Source organism: Gymnogyps californianus, chromosome 29, assembly GCF_018139145.2.
Source record: "Gymnogyps californianus isolate 813 chromosome 29, ASM1813914v2, whole genome shotgun sequence".
NCBI classification, from domain to species: domain Eukaryota; kingdom Metazoa; phylum Chordata; class Aves; order Accipitriformes; family Cathartidae; genus Gymnogyps; species Gymnogyps californianus.
The window spans coordinates 1433147-1458251 of NC_059499.1; the positions used below are offsets into that span (position 1 = coordinate 1433147).

General features: G+C 65.2%; 7 protein-coding genes and 3 pseudogenes across 7 annotated transcripts; 5 read left to right on the forward strand and 5 right to left on the reverse strand.

The window, feature by feature from the left end:
• Positions 1-1296: 1296 nt before the first annotated feature.
• Positions 1297-2700, reverse strand: LOC127026907 (scale keratin-like). Its single transcript, XM_050912203.1, has 3 exons — positions 2652-2700; positions 2069-2220; positions 1297-1683 (listed from the first exon to the last, which is right to left on the reverse strand). Exons 1-3 carry the CDS (start codon positions 2698-2700, stop codon positions 1297-1299), a joined length of 588 nt encoding a protein of 195 aa, XP_050768160.1.
• A 796-nt stretch (positions 2701-3496) lies between these two features.
• On the forward strand, positions 3497-4302 carry LOC127026868 (scale keratin-like). Its single transcript, XM_050912163.1, has one exon. The coding sequence runs from the start codon at positions 3503-3505 to the stop codon at positions 3869-3871; it is 369 nt and encodes a 122-aa protein (XP_050768120.1). The 5' UTR covers positions 3497-3502; the 3' UTR covers positions 3872-4302.
• A 2176-nt stretch (positions 4303-6478) lies between these two features.
• LOC127026908 (scale keratin-like) lies at positions 6479-7883 on the reverse strand. The gene is made up of 3 exons (XM_050912204.1): positions 7835-7883; positions 7251-7402; positions 6479-6865 (listed from the first exon to the last, which is right to left on the reverse strand). Exons 1-3 carry the CDS (start codon positions 7881-7883, stop codon positions 6479-6481), a joined length of 588 nt encoding a protein of 195 aa, XP_050768161.1.
• A 796-nt stretch (positions 7884-8679) lies between these two features.
• Positions 8680-9482, forward strand: LOC127026870 (scale keratin-like). The gene has a single exon (XM_050912167.1). It carries the CDS (start codon positions 8686-8688, stop codon positions 9049-9051), a length of 366 nt encoding a protein of 121 aa, XP_050768124.1. The 5' UTR covers positions 8680-8685; the 3' UTR covers positions 9052-9482.
• A 2176-nt stretch (positions 9483-11658) lies between these two features.
• LOC127026909 (scale keratin-like) lies at positions 11659-13060 on the reverse strand (annotated as a pseudogene).
• A 796-nt stretch (positions 13061-13856) lies between these two features.
• Positions 13857-14658, forward strand: LOC127026871 (scale keratin-like; annotated as a pseudogene).
• A 2176-nt stretch (positions 14659-16834) lies between these two features.
• Positions 16835-17198, reverse strand: LOC127026850 (scale keratin-like; annotated as a pseudogene).
• A 1833-nt stretch (positions 17199-19031) lies between these two features.
• On the forward strand, positions 19032-19403 carry LOC127026873 (scale keratin-like). The gene has a single exon (XM_050912169.1). It carries the CDS (start codon positions 19038-19040, stop codon positions 19401-19403), a length of 366 nt encoding a protein of 121 aa, XP_050768126.1. The 5' UTR covers positions 19032-19037.
• A 2495-nt stretch (positions 19404-21898) lies between these two features.
• LOC127026867 (scale keratin-like) lies at positions 21899-22373 on the reverse strand. The gene has a single exon (XM_050912162.1). It carries the CDS (start codon positions 22365-22367, stop codon positions 21984-21986), a length of 384 nt encoding a protein of 127 aa, XP_050768119.1. The 5' UTR covers positions 22368-22373; the 3' UTR covers positions 21899-21983.
• A 795-nt stretch (positions 22374-23168) lies between these two features.
• Positions 23169-24571, forward strand: LOC127026910 (scale keratin-like). The gene is made up of 3 exons (XM_050912205.1): positions 23169-23227; positions 23650-23800; positions 24185-24571. The coding sequence occupies exons 1-3, from the start codon at positions 23169-23171 to the stop codon at positions 24569-24571; spliced, it is 597 nt and encodes a 198-aa protein (XP_050768162.1).
• Positions 24572-25105: the final 534 nt, after the last annotated feature.

The following is a 25105-nucleotide window of genomic DNA, read 5'->3' on the forward strand; positions in this document are numbered from 1 at the left end:
CCGGCTGGGGTTAAACCACGAAAATGAAGAAGGGACAGGGAGCAGCTCTCTCCGGGGGAGGGCCTCGGAGAGATGAGACCGTTCGGCCTGGCATCGAGGAGGCTCAGCGAGTCTTATCAATGTGCACACATGTCTGAAGGGAAGGCATCAAGAAGAGGGAGCCAGGCTCCTTGCAGAGGTGTCCAGTGCCAGGACAAGAGGCAACGGGCACCAGCTGAAACACAGGAGGCTCCGCCTCACCATCCCCAAACCCTTTTTTCCCTGGGAGGGGGAGCGAGCACTGGCACGGGTTGCCCCGGGAGGTTGTGGCATCTCCGTCCTTGGAGACGTGCGGAAGTCGTCGGGACGTGGCGCTGGGCAGCCGGCTCTGGGTGCCCCTGCTTGAGGGGGCAGCACGAGAAGATGCCCTGCAAAGGCTCCCGCCACGATAATGAGGCTGTGATCTTTGTGATTTTGCGGCTGCGAGAGAGAAGCGAGGAGCACGGAGTGTGTTGGGCTGTGGTGGGGGTGAGAAGGGGAAGGGGAAGGGGAAGCGGAAGGGGAAAGGGAAGGTGAAGGAGAAGAGGGCAGGGGAGAGGGCAGGGGGAGGGAAGGGAAAGAAGAAGAGAAAGAGAAGAGGAAGGGCAGGGGGTAGGGAAGAGGAAGGGGAAGGCTCCAGCAGAGCCATGGAGGCACAAAGAGGCTGGAGCCGCGGCAGGCATGGGCCCTGGCTGGCTCCCAGCCCCCGGGGCAGCCGCGCTCATGCGCCAGGAGGCTGGAGGTCTGCAAACGCCCTGGGGCTGCATGTCCTGCAGGCAGGGGAGCAGCCTGCGTTGAGGCAGGGCCCTTGGAGCTCGGTCGCGGGAGCGTGTGTGGCCAGAGCTGCCAGGGCTGTGGGGTCTCCCGAAAGGCAGCTCCGCCTGGCTCTGGTGGGGCTGAGAGAGTGCCCTGGCCCGGCTGGCAGGGGCCACGTGCAGGGCGAGGGAACCCCGCGGCCCAGGCTGGGCTTTGAAAGAAAAGGTGGAGAGGCAGGCGTTGGATGCAGGCTTGTTTTATTGCAGTGGAGAAAGACACATGAGGCAGAGGCAGGCAGGTTGTCAGCCCGAGCTTCGAGAGAGGTGTTCCTTCAGGCTGCTCCCAGGCGGGGGCTGTTGCAGCGAGAAGCAAGTGCCCTGTGGGAGGATGGTGGAGTGGCGCATCTGGGCATGGGGAGGAGCAAGGAGGAGAGGCGGCATGGAGAGAGGGGAAGGAGGGGAGAAAGGAGAGGAGGCGTGAGGCTGAGGAGGGCCAGGGGCTCTGGGGGCTTTGGGGCTGGGTCTAGCAGGGCCCACAGGTGTCCCAGAGCTTCTTGCTGTAGCGGGGCAAGACGCAAGGGCTGCAGGCGGGAGAAGCGTAGGGTCTGCCAAAGGTGCAGAGGCCGCCCGAGCCCTGCGTGGCCCCGGCGCCGTAGAGGCCCCCCAGCCCCAGGGAGCCCCCAAAGGCGGGGGCTCCGGAGGAGCCCACCACGGCTTGCTGGGGGAAGGAGCTGAGGATGGGGCCGGGGAAGGTGACGACGACGGGGGGCGGCTGGATGAAGGCCGTCGAGTCGGGGCACTGGCGGGCGCACAGCTCGTTGCAGCTCTCGGCGATGGGCTGGGGGACGGCGACGCCGGTTTTTGGTGGGCACAGGTCGTAGCAAGACATCTTTGTGCGAGAGAGCTGAGCCTGAAACACACGGCCCCAAGGACAGGTGTCATGAGCGAGGAGGAGATGCCCCGGCCGAGCAGCGCCCTGTTCCCAGGGCTGCCCTGCAGCTGGAGGGGCCAGAGCCACCGCCTTGCCCGCACTGCCCGCCGCTTGCCCTTTGCCCAGCCAGCCCCCCTCAGCGCCCTGCTCTCCGCACACAGAGGGCACGCAAGCCGTCCCTGAGAGCCTGTGCAGGGCCTGGCTCTGCCTGTCCCAGCCACGCGCCTCCTTCCTCCCTCCGCCACGGCTCAGCGCGCCCTGGCCGTCCAAGCCCGCTGCCAGCACGCCTGCTGCTGTCAGAGCTCTCCTGGCCAGGGAGGCCCCACGCCGGCCCCTGCCACAGGAGGCAGAGGCCCGCAGGCACCCACTTACCCTTGTCCTGAGCAGAGCGAGGCAGGAGTGGCGGATGCCAGCGCTGGCCGAAGGCAGCGCTTTTATGCGGGGCCGGCGAGCGTGGGGAGGAGCTGGCCGTGCTGGGGGCACGTGGCTCGCGGCGGCCGAGCCCCTGCCTCCTCCCTGCATGGCACGGGGCTCTTTTGCTGACGCCGTTTCCTCACCAGCCCCAACCCGCTCTATCAGCCCCTGCAATTACCCCGCCGGGACGCTTGCCAGCTGCCACCTAATGGGCCAAATGAGCCCCGCTGTCTTTTCATTATCTCGCTGTGTAAGAGGGCACGCAGCGTGACAAAGGCTGACTGCGAGCGCCCTGCGTGCCATAGCTCTTGCCCAAGGGCTTGGTCTCGGGGCGGCCTCATGCCCTCTTTGCAGAGCCACAGGGAAGACCGGGGTCCTGGCGCTGGCCAAGAAGGCCGCCTTGCAAAGGCCTCCCACACGCCAGCCACCGCATGACGTACGCCGTGTGCTATTATCTACAGAGGCGCGAGGTTACGAAACGCCAAATCAAAGGCACTCCTCTCGGGCACTGCCTGCTCAGCACGATGCATCACTCGCCAGCCCAACGGAGCCGGCCTGCATCCGCCTCCAGTCACTGGCCATCGACCTCTGCAAGTCTGAGAAGGGGGAGAAAGACCCCTCGTGCTCTTCCACGAGGGGCGCGAGGCAAGGATCACAGATGCCCACGTGGGTTCACGCGGCACAGGCTGGTGCCAGCCCTGCCCCAGCCCCACCGGCCCCTCACAGCTGTCGCGGGAGGCCCAGTGCTGGGGGACGGTGCTAGACGGGGGCTGCCTTCGGGGCGCTGGGGAGCTGGGAGTCCCGTCGCAATGCACAGCCGCAGCAGCCCCCGGCTGGGCTGGCCCCACCGGTGCTCGGTGGCAGCTCTCGTCCCAGCAGAGCCTGCCCCAGCTGCGGGCACAGGGCAGAGGTGTCTTCCCAGGGCAGAGCACAAGGCAGGCAGCGAGGAGCTGCAGAAGCACGGCCCTCGCCTGCCGTGCGCAGCCCCCAGCAGGGAGGTGCCTGCTGTCATTTAGCCCACGAAGCAGAAAGGCTCGGAAAGGCTCGGAAGCGGCATGTGCCGGTCTGGCGAGGGGATGCTGACTCAGGGAGGGGCAGGAGCCGGACAGCCCCGTCGTCATGGGCAGGAGGGAGTGCCGCCTCTGCAGATTGGCCCAGGTGGTGCTGAGCAATGGCGGGGCCCGTATAAAAGCTCTGCCTCTGCCAGGCTCTCCCAACCACTGCTCTGGCCGCCTTCTCCTCGGGAAACAGGGTAAGTCTGAGAGCCCTTCTCCTCCTCCTGGCCCCCTGCTTCGGCCGCGGCCCCTCCGCCTCGGGCGCTCCCCGCTGCTGCTCTCTTGCAATCCGTGCCCTCTTGCAGAGCACCGTCCGATCCCACGCCAAGATGTCTTGCTACGACCTGTGCCCACCAAAAACCAGCGTCGTCGCCGTCCCCCAGCCCATCGCCGAGAGCTGCAACGAGCTGTGCGCCCGCCAGTGCCCCGACTCGACGGCCTTCATCCAGCCGCCCCCCGTCGTCGTCACCTTCCCCGGCCCCATCCTCAGCTCCTTCCCCCAGCAAGCCGTGGTGGGCTCCTCCGGAGCCCCCGCCTTTGGGGGCTCCCTGGGGCTGGGGGGCCTCTACGGCGCCGGGGCCACGCAGGGCTCGGGCGGCCTCTGCACCTTTGGCAGACCCTACGCTTCTCCCGCCTGCAGCCCTTGCGTCTTGCCCCGCTACGGCAAGAAGCTCTGGGACACCTGTGGGCCCTGCTAGACCCAGCCCAGCCCCAGGCGCTGCCCCCAGCCCAAACGCCAACACCACCATCGTCCATGCAGGGCTGAGCTGGCGGGCATGAGGCACCGAGGAGTGCTGAGCTGCCCCAGCCCCAGCCAACGCCTGCGCAGCTGGCAGTGCCGCCCACCCTCGGCCCTTCCCTGCCCTCTTCTCCTGCCCTCTGCTCTCCTCCCCTCCCCTCTCTTCCCAGCTGTCAGGCGGGGCAGGAGGCACAGGCGAAAGGCCCCCTTGGGGCTGCAGGGCCAAGTCCTGGCCATCTGGAATGCCGCACCAAGGGGGCATGCGGAGCGAGAAGCCATGCTCTGGACAAGGTCCCTCTGCCTCCCCCAACACGTGGCAACCAGCCTCTCTGGGTCTTGCCCACCGACTCTCTGACAGTCTCTCCTGCCCCTCGGGGCACAATAAAGACTTCCTGCATCCAAGTCGTGTCTCCCTCCCTCCTTGTCCCAAGTTGGGAAGACCCCGGGGGCGGGGGCGGTTGTCCGGCAGCAGTGGGAGGGCAAAAGGTGGGGCCGAGATGTGCAGGCGAGGTGAGCGGGGTGGTGTTGGGCCAGGGAGGATGCAGGCAGGAGCAGCAGGGGAGAGAAAGCCTTTTGGTGGTTCTTGCAGGAGCTGGGGAAAGGGCAGAGGGCAGAGAGCAGGACAGAGAGACGTGGGGCTGCTGCAGAGAGTCCAGCAAAGGGCCACAGAGGTGATTGTGCTGGTTTGGAGTGGGATGGAGTTAATGTTGTTGCTAGTAGCTAGTACGGGGCTCTGTTTTGGATTTGTGCTGAAAACAGTGTTGATAAGCCCGGGAGGTTTTTGTTATTGCTGAGCTGTGCTTACCCAGTCAAGGCCTTTTCTCTTCTCCCCCTGCCCCGCCAACGAGGAGGCTGGGGGTGCCCGAGAAGTTGGGAGGGGACACAGCCGGGACAGCGGACCCCAGCTGACCAAAGGGATAGTCCACACCATGGGACAGGCTGCTCAGCAATAGAAAGCTGCGGGAAGAAGAAGGAAGGGGGGACGTTTGGAGTGATGGCGTTCGTCTTCCCAAGGAACCGTTACCCGGGATGGAGCCCTGCTTTCCTGGCGATGGCTGAACACCTGCCGCCGATGGGAAGCAGGGAATGAATCCCTTCTTTTGCTTGGCTTGCGTGCGCGGCTTTGGCTTTACTTATTCAACTGTCTTTACCTCAGCCCACGAGTTTTCTCCCTTTTACCCCTCCGATTCTCTCCCCCATCCCAGCAGGGGGGAGGCCGCAAGCTGCTCTGTGGTGTTTAGCTGCCGGCTGGGGTTAAACCACGAAAATGAAGAAGGGACAGGGAGCAGCTCTCTCCGGGGGAGGGCCTCGGAGAGATGAGACCGTTCGGCCTGGCATCGAGGAGGCTCAGCGAGTCTTATCAATGTGCACACATGTCTGAAGGGAAGGCATCAAGAAGAGGGAGCCAGGCTCCTTGCAGAGGTGTCCAGTGCCAGGACAAGAGGCAACGGGCACCAGCTGAAACACAGGAGGCTCCGCCTCACCATCCCCAAACCCTTTTTTCCCTGGGAGGGGGAGCGAGCACTGGCACGGGTTGCCCCGGGAGGTTGTGGCATCTCCGTCCTTGGAGACGTGCGGAAGTCGTCGGGACGTGGCGCTGGGCAGCCGGCTCTGGGTGCCCCTGCTTGAGGGGGCAGCACGAGAAGATGCCCTGCAAAGGCTCCCGCCACGATAATGAGGCTGTGATCTTTGTGATTTTGCGGCTGCGAGAGAGAAGCGAGGAGCACGGAGTGTGTTGGGCTGTGGTGGGGGTGAGAAGGGGAAGGGGAAGGGGAAGCGGAAGGGGAAAGGGAAGGTGAAGGAGAAGAGGGCAGGGGAGAGGGCAGGGGGAGGGAAGGGAAAGAAGAAGAGAAAGAGAAGAGGAAGGGCAGGGGGTAGGGAAGAGGAAGGGGAAGGCTCCCCTTTGCTTTCTCCCTCAGGGCCTCCAGCAGAGCCATGGAGGCACAAAGAGGCTGGAGCCGCGGCAGGCATGGGCCCTGGCTGGCTCCCAGCCCCCGGGGCAGCCGCGCTCATGCGCCAGGAGGCTGGAGGTCTGCAAACGCCCTGGGGCTGCATGTCCTGCAGGCAGGGGAGCAGCCTGCGTTGAGGCAGGGCCCTTGGAGCTCGGTCGCGGGAGCGTGTGTGGCCAGAGCTGCCAGGGCTGTGGGGTCTCCCGAAAGGCAGCTCCGCCTGGCTCTGGTGGGGCTGAGAGAGTGCCCTGGCCCGGCTGGCAGGGGCCACGTGCAGGGCGAGGGAACCCCGCGGCCCAGGCTGGGCTTTGAAAGAAAAGGTGGAGAGGCAGGCGTTGGATGCAGGCTTGTTTTATTGCAGTGGAGAAAGACACATGAGGCAGAGGCAGGCAGGTTGTCAGCCCGAGCTTCGAGAGAGGTGTTCCTTCAGGCTGCTCCCAGGCGGGGGCTGTTGCAGCGAGAAGCAAGTGCCCTGTGGGAGGATGGTGGAGTGGCGCATCTGGGCATGGGGAGGAGCAAGGAGGAGAGGCGGCATGGAGAGAGGGGAAGGAGGGGAGAAAGGAGAGGAGGCGTGAGGCTGAGGAGGGCCAGGGGCTCTGGGGGCTTTGGGGCTGGGTCTAGCAGGGCCCACAGGTGTCCCAGAGCTTCTTGCTGTAGCGGGGCAAGACGCAAGGGCTGCAGGCGGGAGAAGCGTAGGGTCTGCCAAAGGTGCAGAGGCCGCCCGAGCCCTGCGTGGCCCCGGCGCCGTAGAGGCCCCCCAGCCCCAGGGAGCCCCCAAAGGCGGGGGCTCCGGAGGAGCCCACCACGGCTTGCTGGGGGAAGGAGCTGAGGATGGGGCCGGGGAAGGTGACGACGACGGGGGGCGGCTGGATGAGGGCCGTCGAGTCGGGGCACTGGCGGGCGCACAGCTCGTTGCAGCTCTCGGCGATGGGCTGGGGGACGGCGACGCCGGTTTTTGGTGGGCACAGGTCGTAGCAAGACATCTTTGTGCGAGAGAGCTGAGCCTGAAACACACGGCCCCAAGGACAGGTGTCATGAGCGAGGAGGAGATGCCCCGGCCGAGCAGCGCCCTGTTCCCAGGGCTGCCCTGCAGCTGGAGGGGCCAGAGCCACCGCCTTGCCCGCACTGCCCGCCGCTTGCCCTTTGCCCAGCCAGCCCCCCTCAGCGCCCTGCTCTCCGCACACAGAGGGCACGCAAGCCGTCCCCGAGAGCCTGTGCAGGGCCTGGCTCTGCCTGTCCCAGCCACGCGCCTCCTTCCTCCCTCCGCCACGGCTCAGCGCGCCCTGGCCGTCCAAGCCCGCTGCCAGCACGCCTGCTGCTGTCAGAGCTCTCCTGGCCAGGGAGGCCCCACGCCGGCCCCTGCCATAGGAGGCAGAGGCCCGCAGGCACCCACTTACCCTTGTCCTGAGCAGAGCGAGGCAGGAGTGGCGGATGCCAGCGCTGGCCGAAGGCAGCGCTTTTATGCGGGGCCGGCGAGCGTGGGGAGGAGCTGGCCGTGCTGGGGGCACGTGGCTCGCGGCGGCCGAGCCCCTGCCTCCTCCCTGCATGGCACGGGGCTCTTTTGCTGACGCCGTTTCCTCACCAGCCCCAACCCGCTCTATCAGCCCCTGCAATTACCCCGCCGGGACGCTTGCCAGCTGCCACCTAATGGGCCAAATGAGCCCCGCTGTCTTTTCATTATCTCGCTGTGTAAGAGGGCACGCAGCGTGACAAAGGCTGACTGCGAGCGCCCTGCGTGCCATAGCTCTTGCCCAAGGGCTTGGTCTCGGGGCGGCCTCATGCCCTCTTTGCAGAGCCACAGGGAAGACCGGGGTCCTGGCGCTGGCCAAGAAGGCCGCCTTGCAAAGGCCTCCCACACGCCAGCCACCGCATGACGTACGCCGTGTGGCTATTATCTACAGAGGCGCGAGGTTACGAAACGCCAAATCAAAGGCACTCCTCTCGGGCACTGCCTGCTCAGCACGATGCATCACTCGCCAGCCCAACGGAGCCGGCCTGCATCCGCCTCCAGTCACTGGCCATCGACCTCCGCAAGTCTGAGAAGGGGGAGAAAGACCCCTCGTGCTCTTCCACGAGGGGCGCGAGGCAAGGATCACAGATGCCCACGTGGGTTCACGCGGCACAGGCTGGTGCCAGCCCTGCCCCAGCCCCACCGGCCCCTCACAGCTGTCGCGGGAGGCCCAGTGCTGGGGGACGGTGCTAGACGGGGGCTGCCTTCGGGGCGCTGGGGAGCTGGGAGTCCCGTCGCAATGCACAGCCGCAGCAGCCCCCGGCTGGGCTGGCCCCACCGGTGCTCGGTGGCAGCTCTCGTCCCAGCAGAGCCTGCCCCAGCTGCGGGCACAGGGCAGAGGTGTCTTCCCAGGGCAGAGCACAAGGCAGGCAGCGAGGAGCTGCAGAAGCACGGCCCTCGCCTGCCGTGCGCAGCCCCCAGCAGGGAGGTGCCTGCTGTCATTTAGCCCACGAAGCAGAAAGGCTCGGAAAGGCTCGGAAGCGGCATGTGCCGGTCTGGCGAGGGGATGCTGACTCAGGGAGGGGCAGGAGCCGGACAGCCCCGTCGTCATGGGCAGGAGGGAGTGCCGCCTCTGCAGATTGGCCCAGGTGGTGCTGAGCAATGGCGGGGCCCGTATAAAAGCTCTGCCTCTGCCAGGCTCTCCCAACCACTGCTCTGGCCGCCTTCTCCTCGGGAAACAGGGTAAGTCTGAGAGCCCTTCTCCTCCTCCTGGCCCCCTGCTTCGGCCGCGGCCCCTCTGCCTCGGGCGCTCCCCGCTGCTGCTCTCTTGCAATCCCTTCCCTCTTGCAGAGCACCGTCCGATCCCACGCCAAGATGTCTTGCTACGACCTGTGCCCACCAAAAACCAGCGTCGCCGTCCCCCAGCCCATCGCCGAGAGCTGCAACGAGCTGTGCGCCCGCCAGTGCCCCGACTCGACGGCCTTCATCCAGCCGCCCCCCGTCGTCGTCACCTTCCCCGGCCCCATCCTCAGCTCCTTCCCCCAGCAAGCCGTGGTGGGCTCCTCCGGAGCCCCCGCCTTTGGGGGCTCCCTGGGGCTGGGGGGCCTCTACGGTGCTGGGGCCACGCTGGGCTCGGGCGGCCTCTGCACCTTTGGCAGACCCTACGCTTCTCCCGCCTGCAGCCCTTGCGTCTTGCCCCGCTACGGCAAGAAGCTCTGGGACACCTGTGGGCCCTGCTAGACCCAGCCCAGCCCCAGGCGCTGCCCCCAGCCCAAACGCCAACACCACCATCGTCCATGCAGGGCTGAGCTGGCGGGCATGAGGCACCGAGGAGTGCTGAGCTGCCCCAGCCCCAGCCAACGCCTGCGCAGCTGGCAGTGCCGCCCACCCTCGGCCCTTCCCTGCCCTCTTCTCCTGCCCTCTGCTCTCCTCCCCTCCCCTCTCTTCCCAGCTGTCAGGCGGGGCAGGAGGCACAGGCGAAAGGCCCCCTTGGGGCTGCAGGGCCAAGTCCTGGCCATCTGGAATGCCGCACCAAGGGGGCATGCGGAGCGAGAAGCCATGCTCTGGACAAGGTCCCTCTGCCTCCCCCAACACGTGGCAACCAGCCTCTCTGGGTCTTGCCCACCGACTCTCTGACAGTCTCTCCTGCCCCTCGGGGCACAATAAAGACTTCCTGCATCCAAGTCGTGTCTCCCTCCCTCCTTGTCCCAAGTTGGGAAGACCCCGGGGGCGGGGGCGGTTGTCCGGCAGCAGTGGGAGGGCAAAAGGTGGGGCCGAGATGTGCAGGCGAGGTGAGCGGGGTGGTGTTGGGCCAGGGAGGATGCAGGCAGGAGCAGCAGGGGAGAGAAAGCCTTTTGGTGGTTCTTGCAGGAGCTGGGGAAAGGGCAGAGGGCAGAGAGCAGGACAGAGAGACGTGGGGCTGCTGCAGAGAGTCCAGCAAAGGGCCACAGAGGTGATTGTGCTGGTTTGGACTGGGATGGAGTTAATGTTGTTGCTAGTAGCTAGTACGGGGCTCTGTTTTGGATTTGTGCTGAAAACAGTGTTGATAAGCCCGGGAGGTTTTTGTTATTGCTGAGCTGTGCTTACCCAGTCAAGGCCTTTTCTCTTCTCCCCCTGCCCCGCCAACGAGGAGGCTGGGGGTGCCCGAGAAGTTGGGAGGGGACACAGCCGGGACAGCGGACCCCAGCTGACCAAAGGGATAGTCCACACCATGGGACAGGCTGCTCAGCAATAGAAAGCTGCGGGAAGAAGAAGGAAGGGGGGACGTTTGGAGTGATGGCGTTCGTCTTCCCAAGGAACCGTTACCCGGGATGGAGCCCTGCTTTCCTGGCGATGGCTGAACACCTGCCGCCGATGGGAAGCAGGGAATGAATCCCTTCTTTTGCTTGGCTTGCGTGCGCGGCTTTGGCTTTACTTATTCAACTGTCTTTACCTCAGCCCACGAGTTTTCTCCCTTTTACCCCTCCGATTCTCTCCCCCATCCCAGCAGGGGGGAGGCCGCAAGCTGCTCTGTGGTGTTTAGCTGCCGGCTGGGGTTAAACCACGAAAATGAAGAAGGGACAGGGAGCAGCTCTCTCCGGGGGAGGGCCTCGGAGAGATGAGACCGTTCGGCCTGGCATCGAGGAGGCTCAGCGAGTCTTATCAATGTGCACACATGTCTGAAGGGAAGGCATCAAGAAGAGGGAGCCAGGCTCCTTGCAGAGGTGTCCAGTGCCAGGACAAGAGGCAACGGGCACCAGCTGAAACACAGGAGGCTCCGCCTCACCATCCCCAAACCCTTTTTTCCCTGGGAGGGGGAGCGAGCACTGGCACGGGTTGCCCCGGGAGGTTGTGGCATCTCCGTCCTTGGAGACGTGCGGAAGTCGTCGGGACGTGGCGCTGGGCAGCCGGCTCTGGGTGCCCCTGCTTGAGGGGGCAGCACGAGAAGATGCCCTGCAAAGGCTCCCGCCACGATAATGAGGCTGTGATCTTTGTGATTTTGCGGCTGCGAGAGAGAAGCGAGGAGCACGGAGTGTGTTGGGCTGTGGTGGGGGTGAGAAGGGGAAGGGGAAGGGGAAGCGGAAGGGGAAAGGGAAGGTGAAGGAGAAGAGGGCAGGGGAGAGGGCAGGGGGAGGGAAGGGAAAGAAGAAGAGAAAGAGAAGAGGAAGGGCAGGGGGTAGGGAAGAGGAAGGGGAAGGCTCCCCTTTGCTTTCTCCCTCAGGGCCTCCAGCAGAGCCATGGAGGCACAAAGAGGCTGGAGCCGCGGCAGGCATGGGCCCTGGCTGGCTCCCAGCCCCCGGGGCAGCCGCGCTCATGCGCCAGGAGGCTGGAGGTCTGCAAACGCCCTGGGGCTGCATGTCCTGCAGGCAGGGGAGCAGCCTGCGTTGAGGCAGGGCCCTTGGAGCTCGGTCGCGGGAGCGTGTGTGGCCAGAGCTGCCAGGGCTGTGGGGTCTCCCGAAAGGCAGCTCCGCCTGGCTCTGGTGGGGCTGAGAGAGTGCCCTGGCCCGGCTGGCAGGGGCCACGTGCAGGGCGAGGGAACCCCGCGGCCCAGGCTGGGCTTTGAAAGAAAAGGTGGAGAGGCAGGCGTTGGATGCAGGCTTGTTTTATTGCAGTGGAGAAAGACACATGAGGCAGAGGCAGGCAGGTTGTCAGCCCGAGCTTCGAGAGAGGTGTTCCTTCAGGCTGCTCCCAGGCGGGGGCTGTTGCAGCGAGAAGCAAGTGCCCTGTGGGAGGATGGTGGAGTGGCGCATCTGGGCATGGGGAGGAGCAAGGAGGAGAGGCGGCATGGAGAGAGGGGAAGGAGGGGAGAAAGGAGAGGAGGCGTGAGGCTGAGGAGGGCCAGGGGCTCTGGGGGCTTTGGGGCTGGGTCTAGCAGGGCCCACAGGTGTCCCAGAGCTTCTTGCTGTAGCGGGGCAAGACGCAAGGGCTGCAGGCGGGAGAAGCGTAGGGTCTGCCAAAGGTGCAGAGGCCGCCCGAGCCCTGCGTGGCCCCGGCGCCGTAGAGGCCCCCAGCCCCAGGGAGCCCCCAAAGGCGGGGGCTCCGGAGGAGCCCACCACGGCTTGCTGGGGGAAGGAGCTGAGGATGGGGCCGGGGAAGGTGACGACGACGGGGGGCGGCTGGATGAGGCCGTCGAGTCGGGGCACTGGCGGGCGCACAGCTCGTTGCAGCTCTCGGCGATGGGCTGGGGGACGGCGACGCCGGTTTTTGGTGGGCACAGGTCGTAGCAAGACATCTTTGTGCGAGAGAGCTGAGCCTGAAACACACGGCCCCAAGGACAGGTGTCATGAGCGAGGAGGAGATGCCCCGGCCGAGCAGCGCCCTGTTCCCAGGGCTGCCCTGCAGCTGGAGGGGCCAGAGCCACCGCCTTGCCCGCACTGCCCGCCGCTTGCCCTTTGCCCAGCCAGCCCCCCTCAGCGCCCTGCTCTCCGCACACAGAGGGCACGCAAGCCGTCCCCGAGAGCCTGTGCAGGGCCTGGCTCTGCCTGTCCCAGCCACGCGCCTCCTTCCTCCCTCCGCCACGGCTCAGCGCGCCCTGGCCGTCCAAGCCCGCTGCCAGCACGCCTGCTGCTGTCAGAGCTCTCCTGGCCAGGGAGGCCCCACGCCGGCCCTGCCATAGGAGGCAGAGGCCCGCAGGCACCCACTTACCCTTGTCCTGAGCAGAGCGAGGCAGGAGTGGCGGATGCCAGCGCTGGCCGAAGGCAGCGCTTTTATGCGGGGCCGGCGAGCGTGGGGAGGAGCTGGCCGTGCTGGGGGCACGTGGCTCGCGGCGGCCGAGCCCCTGCCTCCTCCCTGCATGGCACGGGGCTCTTTTGCTGACGCCGTTTCCTCACCAGCCCCAACCCGCTCTATCAGCCCCTGCAATTACCCCGCCGGGACGCTTGCCAGCTGCCACCTAATGGGCCAAATGAGCCCCGCTGTCTTTTCATTATCTCGCTGTGTAAGAGGGCACGCAGCGTGACAAAGGCTGACTGCGAGCGCCCTGCGTGCCATAGCTCTTGCCCAAGGGCTTGGTCTCGGGGCGGCCTCATGCCCTCTTTGCAGAGCCACAGGGAAGACCGGGGTCCTGGCGCTGGCCAAGAAGGCCGCCTTGCAAAGGCCTCCCACACGCCAGCCACCGCATGACGTACGCCGTGTGGCTATTATCTACAGAGGCGCGAGGTTACGAAACGCCAAATCAAAGGCACTCCTCTCGGGCACTGCCTGCTCAGCACGATGCATCACTCGCCAGCCCAACGGAGCCGGCCTGCATCCGCCTCCAGTCACTGGCCATCGACCTCCGCAAGTCTGAGAAGGGGGAGAAAGACCCCTCGTGCTCTTCCACGAGGGGCACGAGGCAAGGATCACAGATGCCCACGTGGGTTCACGCGGCACAGGCTGGTGCCAGCCCTGCCCCAGCCCCACCGGCCCCTCACAGCTGTCGCGGGAGGCCCAGTGCTGGGGGACGGTGCTAGACGGGGGCTGCCTTCGGGGCGCTGGGGAGCTGGGAGTCCCGTCGCAATGCACAGCCGCAGCAGCCCCCGGCTGGGCTGGCCCCACCGGTGCTCGGTGGCAGCTCTCGTCCCAGCAGAGCCTGCCCCAGCTGCGGGCACAGGGCAGAGGTGTCTTCCCAGGGCAGAGCACAAGGCAGGCAGCGAGGAGCTGCAGAAGCACGGCCCTCGCCTGCCGTGCGCAGCCCCCAGCAGGGAGGTGCCTGCTGTCATTTAGCCCACGAAGCAGAAAGGCTCGGAAAGGCTCGGAAGCGGCATGTGCCGGTCTGGCGAGGGGATGCTGACTCAGGGAGGGGCAGGAGCCGGACAGCCCCGTCGTCATGGGCAGGAGGGAGTGCCGCCTCTGCAGATTGGCCCAGGTGGTGCTGAGCAATGGCGGGGCCCGTATAAAAGCTCTGCCTCTGCCAGGCTCTCCCAACCACTGCTCTGGCCGCCTTCTCCTCGGGAAACAGGGTAAGTCTGAGAGCCCTTCTCCTCCTCCTGGCCCCCTGCTTCGGCCGCGGCCCCTCCGCCTCGGGCGCTCCCCGCTGCTGCTCTCTTGCAATCCCTTCCCTCTTGCAGAGCACCGTCCGATCCCACGCCAAGATGTCTTGCTACGACCTGTGCCCACCAAAAACCAGCGTCGCCGTCCCCCAGCCCATCGCCGAGAGCTGCAACGAGCTGTGCGCCCGCCAGTGCCCCGACTCGACGGCCTTCATCCAGCCGCCCCCGTCGTCGTCACCTTCCCCGGCCCCATCCTCAGCTCCTTCCCCCAGCAAGCCGTGGTGGGCTCCTCCGGAGCCCCCGCCTTTGGGGGCTCCCTGGGGCTGGGGGGCCTCTACGGTGCTGGGGCCACGCTGGGCTCGGGCGGCCTCTGCACCTTTGGCAGACCCTACGCTTCTCCCGCCTGCAGCCCTTGCGTCTTGCCCCGCTACGGCAAGAAGCTCTGGGACACCTGTGGGCCCTGCTAGACCCAGCCCAGCCCCAGGCGCTGCCCCCAGCCCAAACGCCAACACCACCATCGTCCATGCAGGGCTGAGCTGGCGGGCATGAGGCACCGAGGAGTGCTGAGCTGCCCCAGCCCCAGCCAACGCCTGCGCAGCTGGCAGTGCCGCCCACCCTCGGCCCTTCCCTGCCCTCTTCTCCTGCCCTCTGCTCTCCTCCCCTCCCCTCTCTTCCCAGCTGTCAGGCGGGGCAGGAGGCACAGGCGAAAGGCCCCCTTGGGGCTGCAGGGCCAAGTCCTGGCCATCTGGAATGCCGCACCAAGGGGGCATGCGGAGCGAGAAGCCATGCTCTGGACAAGGTCCCTCTGCCTCCCCCAACACGTGGCAACCAGCCTCTCTGGGTCTTGCCCACCGACTCTCTGACAGTCTCTCCTGCCCCTCGGGGCACAATAAAGACTTCCTGCATCCAAGTCGTGTCTCCCTCCCTCCTTGTCCCAAGTTGGGAAGACCCCGGGGGCGGGGGCGGTTGTCCGGCAGCAGTGGGAGGGCAAAAGGTGGGGCCGAGATGTGCAGGCGAGGTGAGCGGGGTGGTGTTGGGCCAGGGAGGATGCAGGCAGGAGCAGCAGGGGAGAGAAAGCCTTTTGGTGGTTCTTGCAGGAGCTGGGGAAAGGGCAGAGGGCAGAGAGCAGGACAGAGAGACGTGGGGCTGCTGCAGAGAGTCCAGCAAAGGGCCACAGAGGTGATTGTGCTGGTTTGGAGTGGGATGGAGTTAATGTTGTTGCTAGTAGCTAGTACGGGGCTCTGTTTTGGATTTGTGCTGAAAACAGTGTTGATAAGCCCGGGAGGTTTTTGTTATTGCTGAGCTGTGCTTACCCAGTCAAGGCCTTTTCTCTTCTCCCCCTGCCCCGCCAACGAGGAGGCTGGGGGTGCCCGAGAAGTTGGGAGGGGACACAGCCGGGACAGCGGACCCCAGCTGACCAAAGGGATAGTCCACACCATGGGACAGGCTGCTCAGCAATAGAAAGCTGCGGGAAGAAGAAGGAAGGGGGGACGTTTGGAGTGATGGCGTTCGTCTTCCCAAGGAACCGTTACCCGGGATGGAGCCCTGCTTTCCTGGCGATGGCTGAACACCTGCCGCCGATGGGAAGCAGGGAATGAATCCCTTCTTTTGCTTGGCTTGCGTGCGCGGCTTTGGCTTTACTTATTCAACTGTCTTTACCTCAGCCCACGAGTTTTCTCCCTTTTACCCCTCCGATTCTCTCCCCCATCCCAGCAGGGGGGAGGCCGCAAGCTGCTCTGTGGTGTTTAGCTGCCGGCTGGGGTTAAACCACGAAAATGAAGAAGGGACAGGGAGCAGCTCTCTCCGGGGGAGGGCCTCGGAGAGATGAGACCGTTCGGCCTGGCATCGAGGAGGCTCAGCGAGTCTTATCAATGTGCACACATGTCTGAAGGGAAGGCATCAAGAAGAGGGAGCCAGGCTCCTTGCAGAGGTGTCCAGTGCCAGGACAAGAGGCAACGGGCACCAGCTGAAACACAGGAGGCTCCGCCTCACCATCCCCAAACCCTTTTTTCCCTGGGAGGGGGAGCGAGCACTGGCACGGGTTGCCCCGGGAGGTTGTGGCATCTCCGTCCTTGGAGACGTGCGGAAGTCGTCGGGACGTGGCGCTGGGCAGCCGGCTCTGGGTGCCCCTGCTTGAGGGGGCAGCACGAGAAGATGCCCTGCAAAGGCTCCCGCCACGATAATGAGGCTGTGATCTTTGTGATTTTGCGGCTGCGAGAGAGAAGCGAGGAGCACGGAGTGTGTTGGGCTGTGGTGGGGGTGAGAAGGGGAAGGGGAAGGGGAAGCGGAAGGGGAAAGGGAAGGTGAAGGAGAAGAGGGCAGGGGAGAGGGCAGGGGGAGGGAAGGGAAAGAAGAAGAGAAAGAGAAGAGGAAGGGCAGGGGGTAGGGAAGAGGAAGGGGAAGGCTCCCCTTTGCTTTCTCCCTCAGGGCCTCCAGCAGAGCCATGGAGGCACAAAGAGGCTGGAGCCGCGGCAGGCATGGGCCCTGGCTGGCTCCCAGCCCCCGGGGCAGCCGCGCTCATGCGCCAGGAGGCTGGAGGTCTGCAAACGCCCTGGGGCTGCATGTCCTGCAGGCAGGGGAGCAGCCTGCGTTGAGGCAGGGCCCTTGGAGCTCGGTCGCGGGAGCGTGTGTGGCCAGAGCTGCCAGGGCTGTGGGGTCTCCCGAAAGGCAGCTCCGCCTGGCTCTGGTGGGGCTGAGAGAGTGCCCTGGCCCGGCTGGCAGGGGCCACGTGCAGGGCGAGGGAACCCCGCGGCCCAGGCTGGGCTTTGAAAGAAAAGGTGGAGAGGCAGGCGTTGGATGCAGGCTTGTTTTATTGCAGTGGAGAAAGACACATGAGGCAGAGGCAGGCAGGTTGTCAGCCCGAGCTTCGAGAGAGGTGTTCCTTCAGGCTGCTCCCAGGCGGGGGCTGTTGCAGCGAGAAGCAAGTGCCCTGTGGGAGGATGGTGGAGTGGCGCATCTGGGCATGGGGAGGAGCAAGGAGGAGAGGCGGCATGGAGAGAGGGGAAGGAGGGGAGAAAGGAGAGGAGGCGTGAGGCTGAGGAGGGCCAGGGGCTCTGGGGGCTTTGGGGCTGGGTCTAGCAGGGCCCACAGGTGTCCCAGAGCTTCTTGCTGTAGCGGGGCAAGACGCAAGGGCTGCAGGCGGGAGAAGCGTAGGGTCTGCCAAAGGTGCAGAGGCCGCCCGAGCCCTGCGTGGCCCCGGCGCCGTAGAGGCCCCCCAGCCCCAGGGAGCCCCCAAAGGCGGGGGCTCCGGAGGAGCCCACCACGGCTTGCTGGGGAAGGAGCTGAGGATGGGGCCGGGGAAGGTGACGACGACGGGGGGCGGCTGGATGAGGCCGTCGAGTCGGGGCACTGGCGGGCGCACAGCTCGTTGCAGCTCTCGGCGATGGGCTGGGGGACGGCGACGCCGGTTTTTGGTGGGCACAGGTCGTAGCAAGACATCTTTGTGCGAGAGAGCTGAGCCTGAAACACACGGCCCCAAGGACAGGTGTCATGAGCGAGGAGGAGATGCCCCGGCCGAGCAGCGCCCTGTTCCCAGGGCTGCCCTGCAGCTGGAGGGGCCAGAGCCACCGCCTTGCCCGCACTGCCCGCCGCTTGCCCTTTGCCCAGCCAGCCCCCCTCAGCGCCCTGCTCTCCGCACACAGAGGGCACGCAAGCCGTCCCCGAGAGCCTGTGCAGGGCCTGGCTCTGCCTGTCCCAGCCACGCGCCTCCTTCCTCCCTCCGCCACGGCTCAGCGCGCCCTGGCCGTCCAAGCCCGCTGCCAGCACGCCTGCTGCTGTCAGAGCTCTCCTGGCCAGGGAGGCCCCACGCCGGCCCTTGCCATAGGAGGCAGAGGCCCGCAGGCACCCACTTACCCTTGTCCTGAGCAGAGCGAGGCAGGAGTGGCGGATGCCAGCGCTGGCCGAAGGCAGCGCTTTTATGCGGGGCCGGCGAGCGTGGGGAGGAGCTGGCCGTGCTGGGGGCACGTGGCTCGCGGCGGCCGAGCCCCTGCCTCCTCCCTGCATGGCACGGGGCTCTTTTGCTGACGCCGTTTCCTCACCAGCCCCAACCCGCTCTATCAGCCCCTGCAATTACCCCGCCGGGACGCTTGCCAGCTGCCACCTAATGGGCCAAATGAGCCCCGCTGTCTTTTCATTATCTCGCTGTGTAAGAGGGCACGCAGCGTGACAAAGGCTGACTGCGAGCGCCCTGCGTGCCATAGCTCTTGCCCAAGGGCTTGGTCTCGGGGCGGCCTCATGCCCTCTTTGCAGAGCCACAGGAAGACCGGGGTCCTGGCGCTGGCCAAGAAGGCCGCCTTGCAAAGGCCTCCCACACGCCAGCCACCGCATGACGTACGCCGTGTGGCTATTATCTACAGAGGCGCGAGGTTACGAAACGCCAAATCAAAGGCACTCCTCTCGGGCACTGCCTGCTCAGCACGATGCATCACTCGCCAGCCCAACGGAGCCGGCCTGCATCCGCCTCCAGTCACTGGCCATCGACCTCCGCAAGTCTGAGAAGGGGGAGAAAGACCCCTCGTGCTCTTCCACGAGGGGCACGAGGCAAGGATCACAGATGCCCACGTGGGTTCACACGGCACAGGCTGGTGCCAGCCCTGCCCCAGCCCCACCGGCCCCTCACAGCTGTCGCGGGAGGCCCAGTGCTGGGGGACGGTGCCAGACGGGGGCTGCCTTCGGGGCGCTGGGGAGCTGGGAGTCCCGTCGCAATGCACAGCCGCAGCAGCCCCCGGCTGGGCTGGCCCCACCGGTGCTCGGTGGCAGCTCTCGTCCCAGCAGAGCCTGCCCCAGCTGCGGGCACAGGGCAGAGGTGTCTTCCCAGGGCAGAGCACAAGGCAGGCAGCGAGGAGCTGCAGAAGCACGGCCCTCGCCTGCCGTGCGCAGCCCCCAGCAGGGAGGTGCCTGCTGTCATTTAGCCCACGAAGCAGAAAGGCTCGGAAAGGCTCGGAAGCGGCATGTGCCGGTCTGGCGAGGGATGCTGACTCAGGGAGGGGCAGGAGCCGGACAGCCCCGTCGTCATGGGCAGGAGGGAGTGCCGCCTCTGCAGATTGGCCCAGGTGGTGCTGAGCAATGGCGGGGCCCGTATAAAAGCTCTGCCTCTGCCAGGCTCTCCCAACCACTGCTCTGGCCGCCTTCTCCTCGGGAAACAGGGTAAGTCTGAGAGCCCTTCTCCTCCTCCTGGCCCCCTGCTTCGGCCGCGGCCCCTCTGCCTCGGGCGCTCCCCGCTGCTGCTCTCTTGCAATCCCTTCCCTCTTGCAGAGCACCGTCCGATCCCACGCCAAGATGTCTTGCTACGACCTGTGCCCACCAAAAACCAGCGTCGCCGTCCCCCAGCCCATCGCCGAGAGCTGCAACGAGCTGTGCGCCCGCCAGTGCCCCGACTCGACGGCCTTCATCCAGCCGCCCCCCGTCGTCGTCACCTTCCCCGGCCCCATCCTCAGCTCCTTCCCCCAGCAAGCCGTGGTGGGCTCCTCCGGAGCCCCCGCCTTTGGGGGCTCCCTGGGGCTGGGGGGCCTCTACGGCGCCGGGGCCACGCTGGGCTCGGGCGGCCTCTGCACCTTTGGCAGACCCTACGCTTCTCCCGCCTGCAGCCCTTGCGTCTTGCCCCGCTACAGCAAGAAGCTCTGGGACACCTGTGGGCCCTGCTAGACCCAGCCCCAAAGCCCCCAGAGCCCCTGGCCCTCCTCAGCCTCACGCCTCCTCTCCTTTCTCCCCTCCTTCCCCTCTCTCCATGCCGCCTCTCCTCCTTGCTCCTCCCCATGCCCAGATGCGCCACTCCACCATCCTCCCACAGGGCACTTGCTTCTCGCTGCAACAGCCCCCGCCTGGGAGCAGCCTGAAGGAACACCTCTCTCGAAGCTCGGGCTGACAACCTGCCTGCCTCTGCCTCATGTGTCTTTCTCCACTGCAATAAAACAAGCCTGCATCCAACGCCTGCCTCTCCACCTTTTCTTTCAAAGCCCAGCCTGGGCCGCGGGGTTCCCTCGCCCTGCACGTGGCCCCTGCCAGCCGGGCCAGGGCACTCTCTCAGCCCCACCAGAGCCAGGCGGAGCTGCCTTTCGGGAGACCCCACAGCCCTGGCAGCTCTGGCCACACACGCTCCCGCGACCGAGCTCCAAGGGCCCTGCCTCAACGCAGGCTGCTCCCCTGCCTGCAGGACATGCAGCCCCAGGGCGTTTGCAGACCTCCAGCCTCCTGGCGCATGAGCGCGGCTGCCCCGGGGGCTGGGAGCCAGCCAGGGCCCATGCCTGCCGCGGCTCCAGCCTCTTTGTGCCTCCATGGCTCTGCTGGAGCCTTCCCCTTCCTCTTCCCTACCCCCTGCCCTTCCTCTTCTCTTTCTCTTCTTCTTTCCCTTCCCTCCCCCTGCCCTCTCCCCTGCCCTCTTCTCCTTCACCTTCCCTTTCCCCTTCCGCTTCCCCTTCCCCTTCCCCTTCTCACCCCCACCACAGCCCAACACACTCCGTGCTCCTCGCTTCTCTCTCGCAGCCGCAAAATCACAAAGATCACAGCCTCATTATCGTGGCGGGAGCCTTTGCAGGGCATCTTCTCGTGCTGCCCCCTCAAGCAGGGGCACCCAGAGCCGGCTGCCCAGCGCCACGTCCCGACGACTTCCGCACGTCTCCAAGGACGGAGATGCCACAACCTCCCGGGGCAACCCGTGCCAGTGCTCGCTCCCCCTCCCAGGGAAAAAAGGGTTTGGGGATGGTGAGGCGGAGCCTCCTGTGTTTCAGCTGGTGCCCGTTGCCTCTTGTCCTGGCACTGGACACCTCTGCAAGGAGCCTGGCTCCCTCTTCTTGATGCCTTCCCTTCAGACATGTGTGCACATTGATAAGACTCGCTGAGCCTCCTCGATGCCAGGCCGAACGGTCTCATCTCTCCGAGGCCCTCCCCCGGAGAGAGCTGCTCCCTGTCCCTTCTTCATTTTGTGGTTTAACCCCAGCCGGCAGCTAAACACCACAGAGCAGCTTGCGGCCTCCCCCCTGCTGGGATGGGGGAGAGAATCGGAGGGGTAAAAGGGAGAAAACTCGTGGGCTGAGGTAAAGACAGTTGAATAAGTAAAGCCAAAGCCGCGCACGCAAGCCAAGCAAAAGAAGGGATTCATTCCCTGCTTCCCATCGGCGGCAGGTGTTCAGCCATCGCCAGGAAAGCAGGGCTCCATCCCGGGTAACGGTTCCTTGGGAAGACGAACGCCATCACTCCAAACGTCCCCCCTTCCTTCTTCTTCCCGCAGCTTTCTATTGCTGAGCAGCCTGTCCCATGGTGTGGACTATCCCTTTGGTCAGCTGGGGTCCGCTGTCCCGGCTGTGTCCCCTCCCAACTTCTCGGGCACCCCCAGCCTCCTCGTTGGCGGGGCAGGGGGAGAAGAGAAAAGGCCTTGACTGGGTAAGCACAGCTCAGCAATAACAAAAACCTCCCGGGCTTATCAACACTGTTTTCAGCACAAATCCAAAACAGAGCCCCGTACTAGCTACTAGCAACAACATTAACTCCATCCCAGTCCAAACCAGCACAATCACCTCTGTGGCCCTTTGCTGGACTCTCTGCAGCAGCCCCACGTCTCTCTGTCCTGCTCTCTGCCCTCTGCCCTTTCCCCAGCTCCTGCAAGAACCACCAAAAGGCTTTCTCTCCCCTGCTGCTCCTGCCTGCATCCTCCCTGGCCCAACACCACCCCGCTCACCTCGCCTGCACATCTCGGCCCCACCTTTTGCCCTCCCACTGCTGCCGGACAACCGCCCCCGCCCCCGGGGTCTTCCCAACTTGGGACAAGGAGGGAGGGAGACACGACTTGGATGCAGGAAGTCTTTATTGTGCCCCGAGGGGCAGGAGAGACTGTCAGAGAGTCAGTGGGCAAGACCCAGAGAGGCTGGTTGCCACGTGTTGGGGGAGGCAGAGGGACCTTGTCCAGAGCATGGCTTCTCGCTCCGCATGCCCCCTTGGTGCGGCATTCCAGATGGCCAGGACTTGGCCCTGCAGCCCCAAGGGGGCCTTTCGCCTGTGCCTCCTGCCCCGCCTGACAGCTGGGAAGAGAGGGGAGGGGAGGAGAGCAGAGGGCAGGAGAAGAGGGCAGGGAAGGGCCGAGGGTGGACGGCACTGCCAGCTGCGCAGGCGTTGGCTGGGGCTGGGGCAGCTCAGCACTCCTCGGTGCCTCATGCCCGCCAGCTCAGCCCTGCATGGACGATGGTGGTGTTGGCGTTTGGGCTGGGGGCAGCGCCTGGGGCTGGGCTGGGTCTAGCAGGGCCCACAGGTGTCCCAGAGCTTCTTGCTGTAGCGGGGCAAGACGCAAGGGCTGCAGGCGGGAGAAGCGTAGGGTCTGCCAAAGGTGCAGAGGCCGCCCGAGCCCAGCGTGGCCCCAGCACCATAGAGGCCCCCCAGCCCCAGGGAGCCCCCAAAGGCGGGGGCTCCGGAGGAGCCCACCACGGCTTGCTGGGGGAAGGAGCTGAGGATGGGGCCGGGGAAGGTGACGACGACGGGGGGCGGCTGGATGAAGGCCGTCGAGTCGGGGCACTGGCGGGCGCACAGCTCGTTGCAGCTCTCGGCGATGGGCTGGGGGACAGCGATGGGCTGGGGGACGGCGACGCCGGTTTTTGGTGGGCACAGGTCGTAGCAAGACATCTTGGCGTGGGATCGGATGGTGCTCTGCAAGAGGGAAGGGATTGCAAGAGAGCAGCAGCGGGGAGCGCCCGAGGCAGAGGGGCCGTGGCCGAAGCAGGGGGCCAGGAGGAGGAGAAGGGCTCTCAGACTTACCCTGTTTCCCGAGGAGAAGGCGGCCAGAGCAGTGGTTGGGAGAGCCTGGCAGAGGCAGAGCTTTTATATGGGCCCCCCATTGCTCAGCACCACCTGGGCCAATCTGCAGAGGCGGCACTCCCTCCTGCCCATGACGACGGGGCTGTCCGGCTCCTGCCCCTCCCTGAGTCAGCATCCCCTCGCCAGACCGGCACATGCCGCTTCCGAGCCTTTCCGAGCCTTTCTGCTTCGTGGGCTAAATGACAGCAGGCACCTCCCTGCTGGGGGCTGCGCACGGCAGGCGAGGGCCGTGCTTCTGCAGCTCCTCGCTGCCTGCCTTGTGCTCTGCCCTGGGAAGACACCTCTGCCCTGTGCCCGCAGCTGGGGCAGGCTCTGCTGGGACGAGAGCTGCCACCGAGCACCGGTGGGGCCAGCCCAGCCGGGGGCTGCTGCGGCTGTGCATTGCGACGGGACTCCCAGCTCCCCAGCGCCCCGAAGGCAGCCCCCGTCTGGCACCGTCCCCCAGCACTGGGCCTCCCGCGACAGCTGTGAGGGGCCGGTGGGGCTGGGGCAGGGCTGGCACCAGCCTGTGCCGCGTGAACCCACGTGGGCATCTGTGATCCTTGCCTCGTGCCCCTCGTGGAAGAGCACGAGGGGTCTTTCTCCCCCTTCTCAGACTTGCAGAGGTCGATGGCCAGTGACTGGAGGCGGATGCAGGCCGGCTCCGTTGGGCTGGCGAGTGATGCATCGTGCTGAGCAGGCAGTGCCCGAGAGGAGTGCCTTTGATTTGGCGTTTCGTAACCTCGCGCCTCTGTAGATAATAGCCACACGGCGTATGTCATGCGGTGGCTGGCGTGTGGGAGGCCTTTGCAAGGCGGCCTTCTTGGCCAGCGCCAGGACCCCGGTCTTCCCTGTGGCTCTGCAAAGAGGGCATGAGGCCGCCCCGAGACCAAGCCCTTGGGCAAGAGCTATGGCACGCAGGGCGCTCGCAGTCAGCCTTTGTCACGCTGCGTGCCCTCTTACACAGCGAGATAATGAAAAGACAGCGGGGCTCATTTGGCCCATTAGGTGGCAGCTGGCAAGCGTCCCGGCGGGGTAATTGCAGGGGCTGATAGAGCGGGTTGGGGCTGGTGAGGAAACGGCGTCAGCAAAAGAGCCCCGTGCCATGCAGGGAGGAGGCAGGGCTCGGCCGCCGCGAGCCACGTGCCCCCAGCACGGCCAGCTCCTCCCCACGCTCGCCGGCCCCGCATAAAAGCGCTGCCTTCGGCCAGCGCTGGCATCCGCCACTCCTGCCTCGCTCTGCTCAGGACAAGGGTAAGTGGGTGCCTGCGGGCCTCTGCCTCCTATGGCAGGGGCCGGCGTGGGGCCTCCCTGGCCAGGAGAGCTCTGACAGCAGCAGGCGTGCTGGCAGCGGGCTTGGACGGCCAGGGCGCGCTGAGCCGTGGCGGAGGGAGGAAGGAGGCGCGTGGCTGGGACAGGCAGAGCCAGGCCCTGCACAGGCTCTTGGGACGGCTTGCGTGCCCTCTGTGTGCGGAGAGCAGGGCGCTGAGGGGGGCTGGCTGGGCAAAGGGCAAGCGGCGGGCAGTGCGGGCAAGGCGGTGGCTCTGGCCCCTCCAGCTGCAGGGCAGCCCTGGGAACAGGGCGCTGCTCGGCCGGGGCATCTCCTCCTCGCTCATGACACCTGTCCTTGGGGCCGTGTGTTTCAGGCTCAGCTCTCTCGCACAAAGATGTCTTGCTACGACCTGTGCCCACCAAAAACCGGCGTCGCCGTCCCCCAGCCCATCGCCGAGAGCTGCAACGAGCTGTGCGCCCGCCAGTGCCCCGACTCGACGGCCTTCATCCAGCCGCCCCCCGTCGTCGTCACCTTCCCCGGCCCCATCCTCAGCTCCTTCCCCCAGCAAGCCGTGGTGGGCTCCTCCGGAGCCCCCGCCTTTGGGGGCTCCCTGGGGCTGGGGGGCCTCTACGGCGCCGGGGCCACGCAGGGCTCGGGCGGCCTCTGCACCTTTGGCAGACCCTACGCTTCTCCCGCCTGCAGCCCTTGCGTCTTGCCCCGCTACAGCAAGAAGCTCTGGGACACCTGTGGGCCCTGCTAGATCCAGACCCAGACCCTTCATATCTGTCAGGAGTGGAGAAACTTACAAGAACGTAGTCATCCCAAATGTTGCAAGCATTAATATTTTCTTTAAAGCTTTTCTTTTTCTTTTCTTTTCTTAATCTTTTACTTTCAGTCCATATTCACAGTTCTCTTCCTTAATGTGCTGGTTTTTAAAATGTGTTATATCTTACATTTTCATGGTTCTTTCACTCTGTAAGTATCTTTATTGTTTATGTCATTAACGTCATGTAAAATATTGTACTTATGTATCTGTTATTGAAGTTTAGTTTTGACACCTCTAAGTGTAGAAATTTTTAGCTGCATTTTTTCATTTGTTGTTCTTCCTCTTGTCTTCATATGTTTTGTTTTGTATACTCTGTCTGATTTATTCAACTTGTTTTTTCCAATAAAGCTTTTATGCATCAAATTTGTAGTGTTTTTTTAATTTTTTTTTTATTCTAGACATTGTTTAGGATTCACCTGACTTTATACCTGTTCGTAATACAGGTGATGTTCTGCTCCACTGCCACAG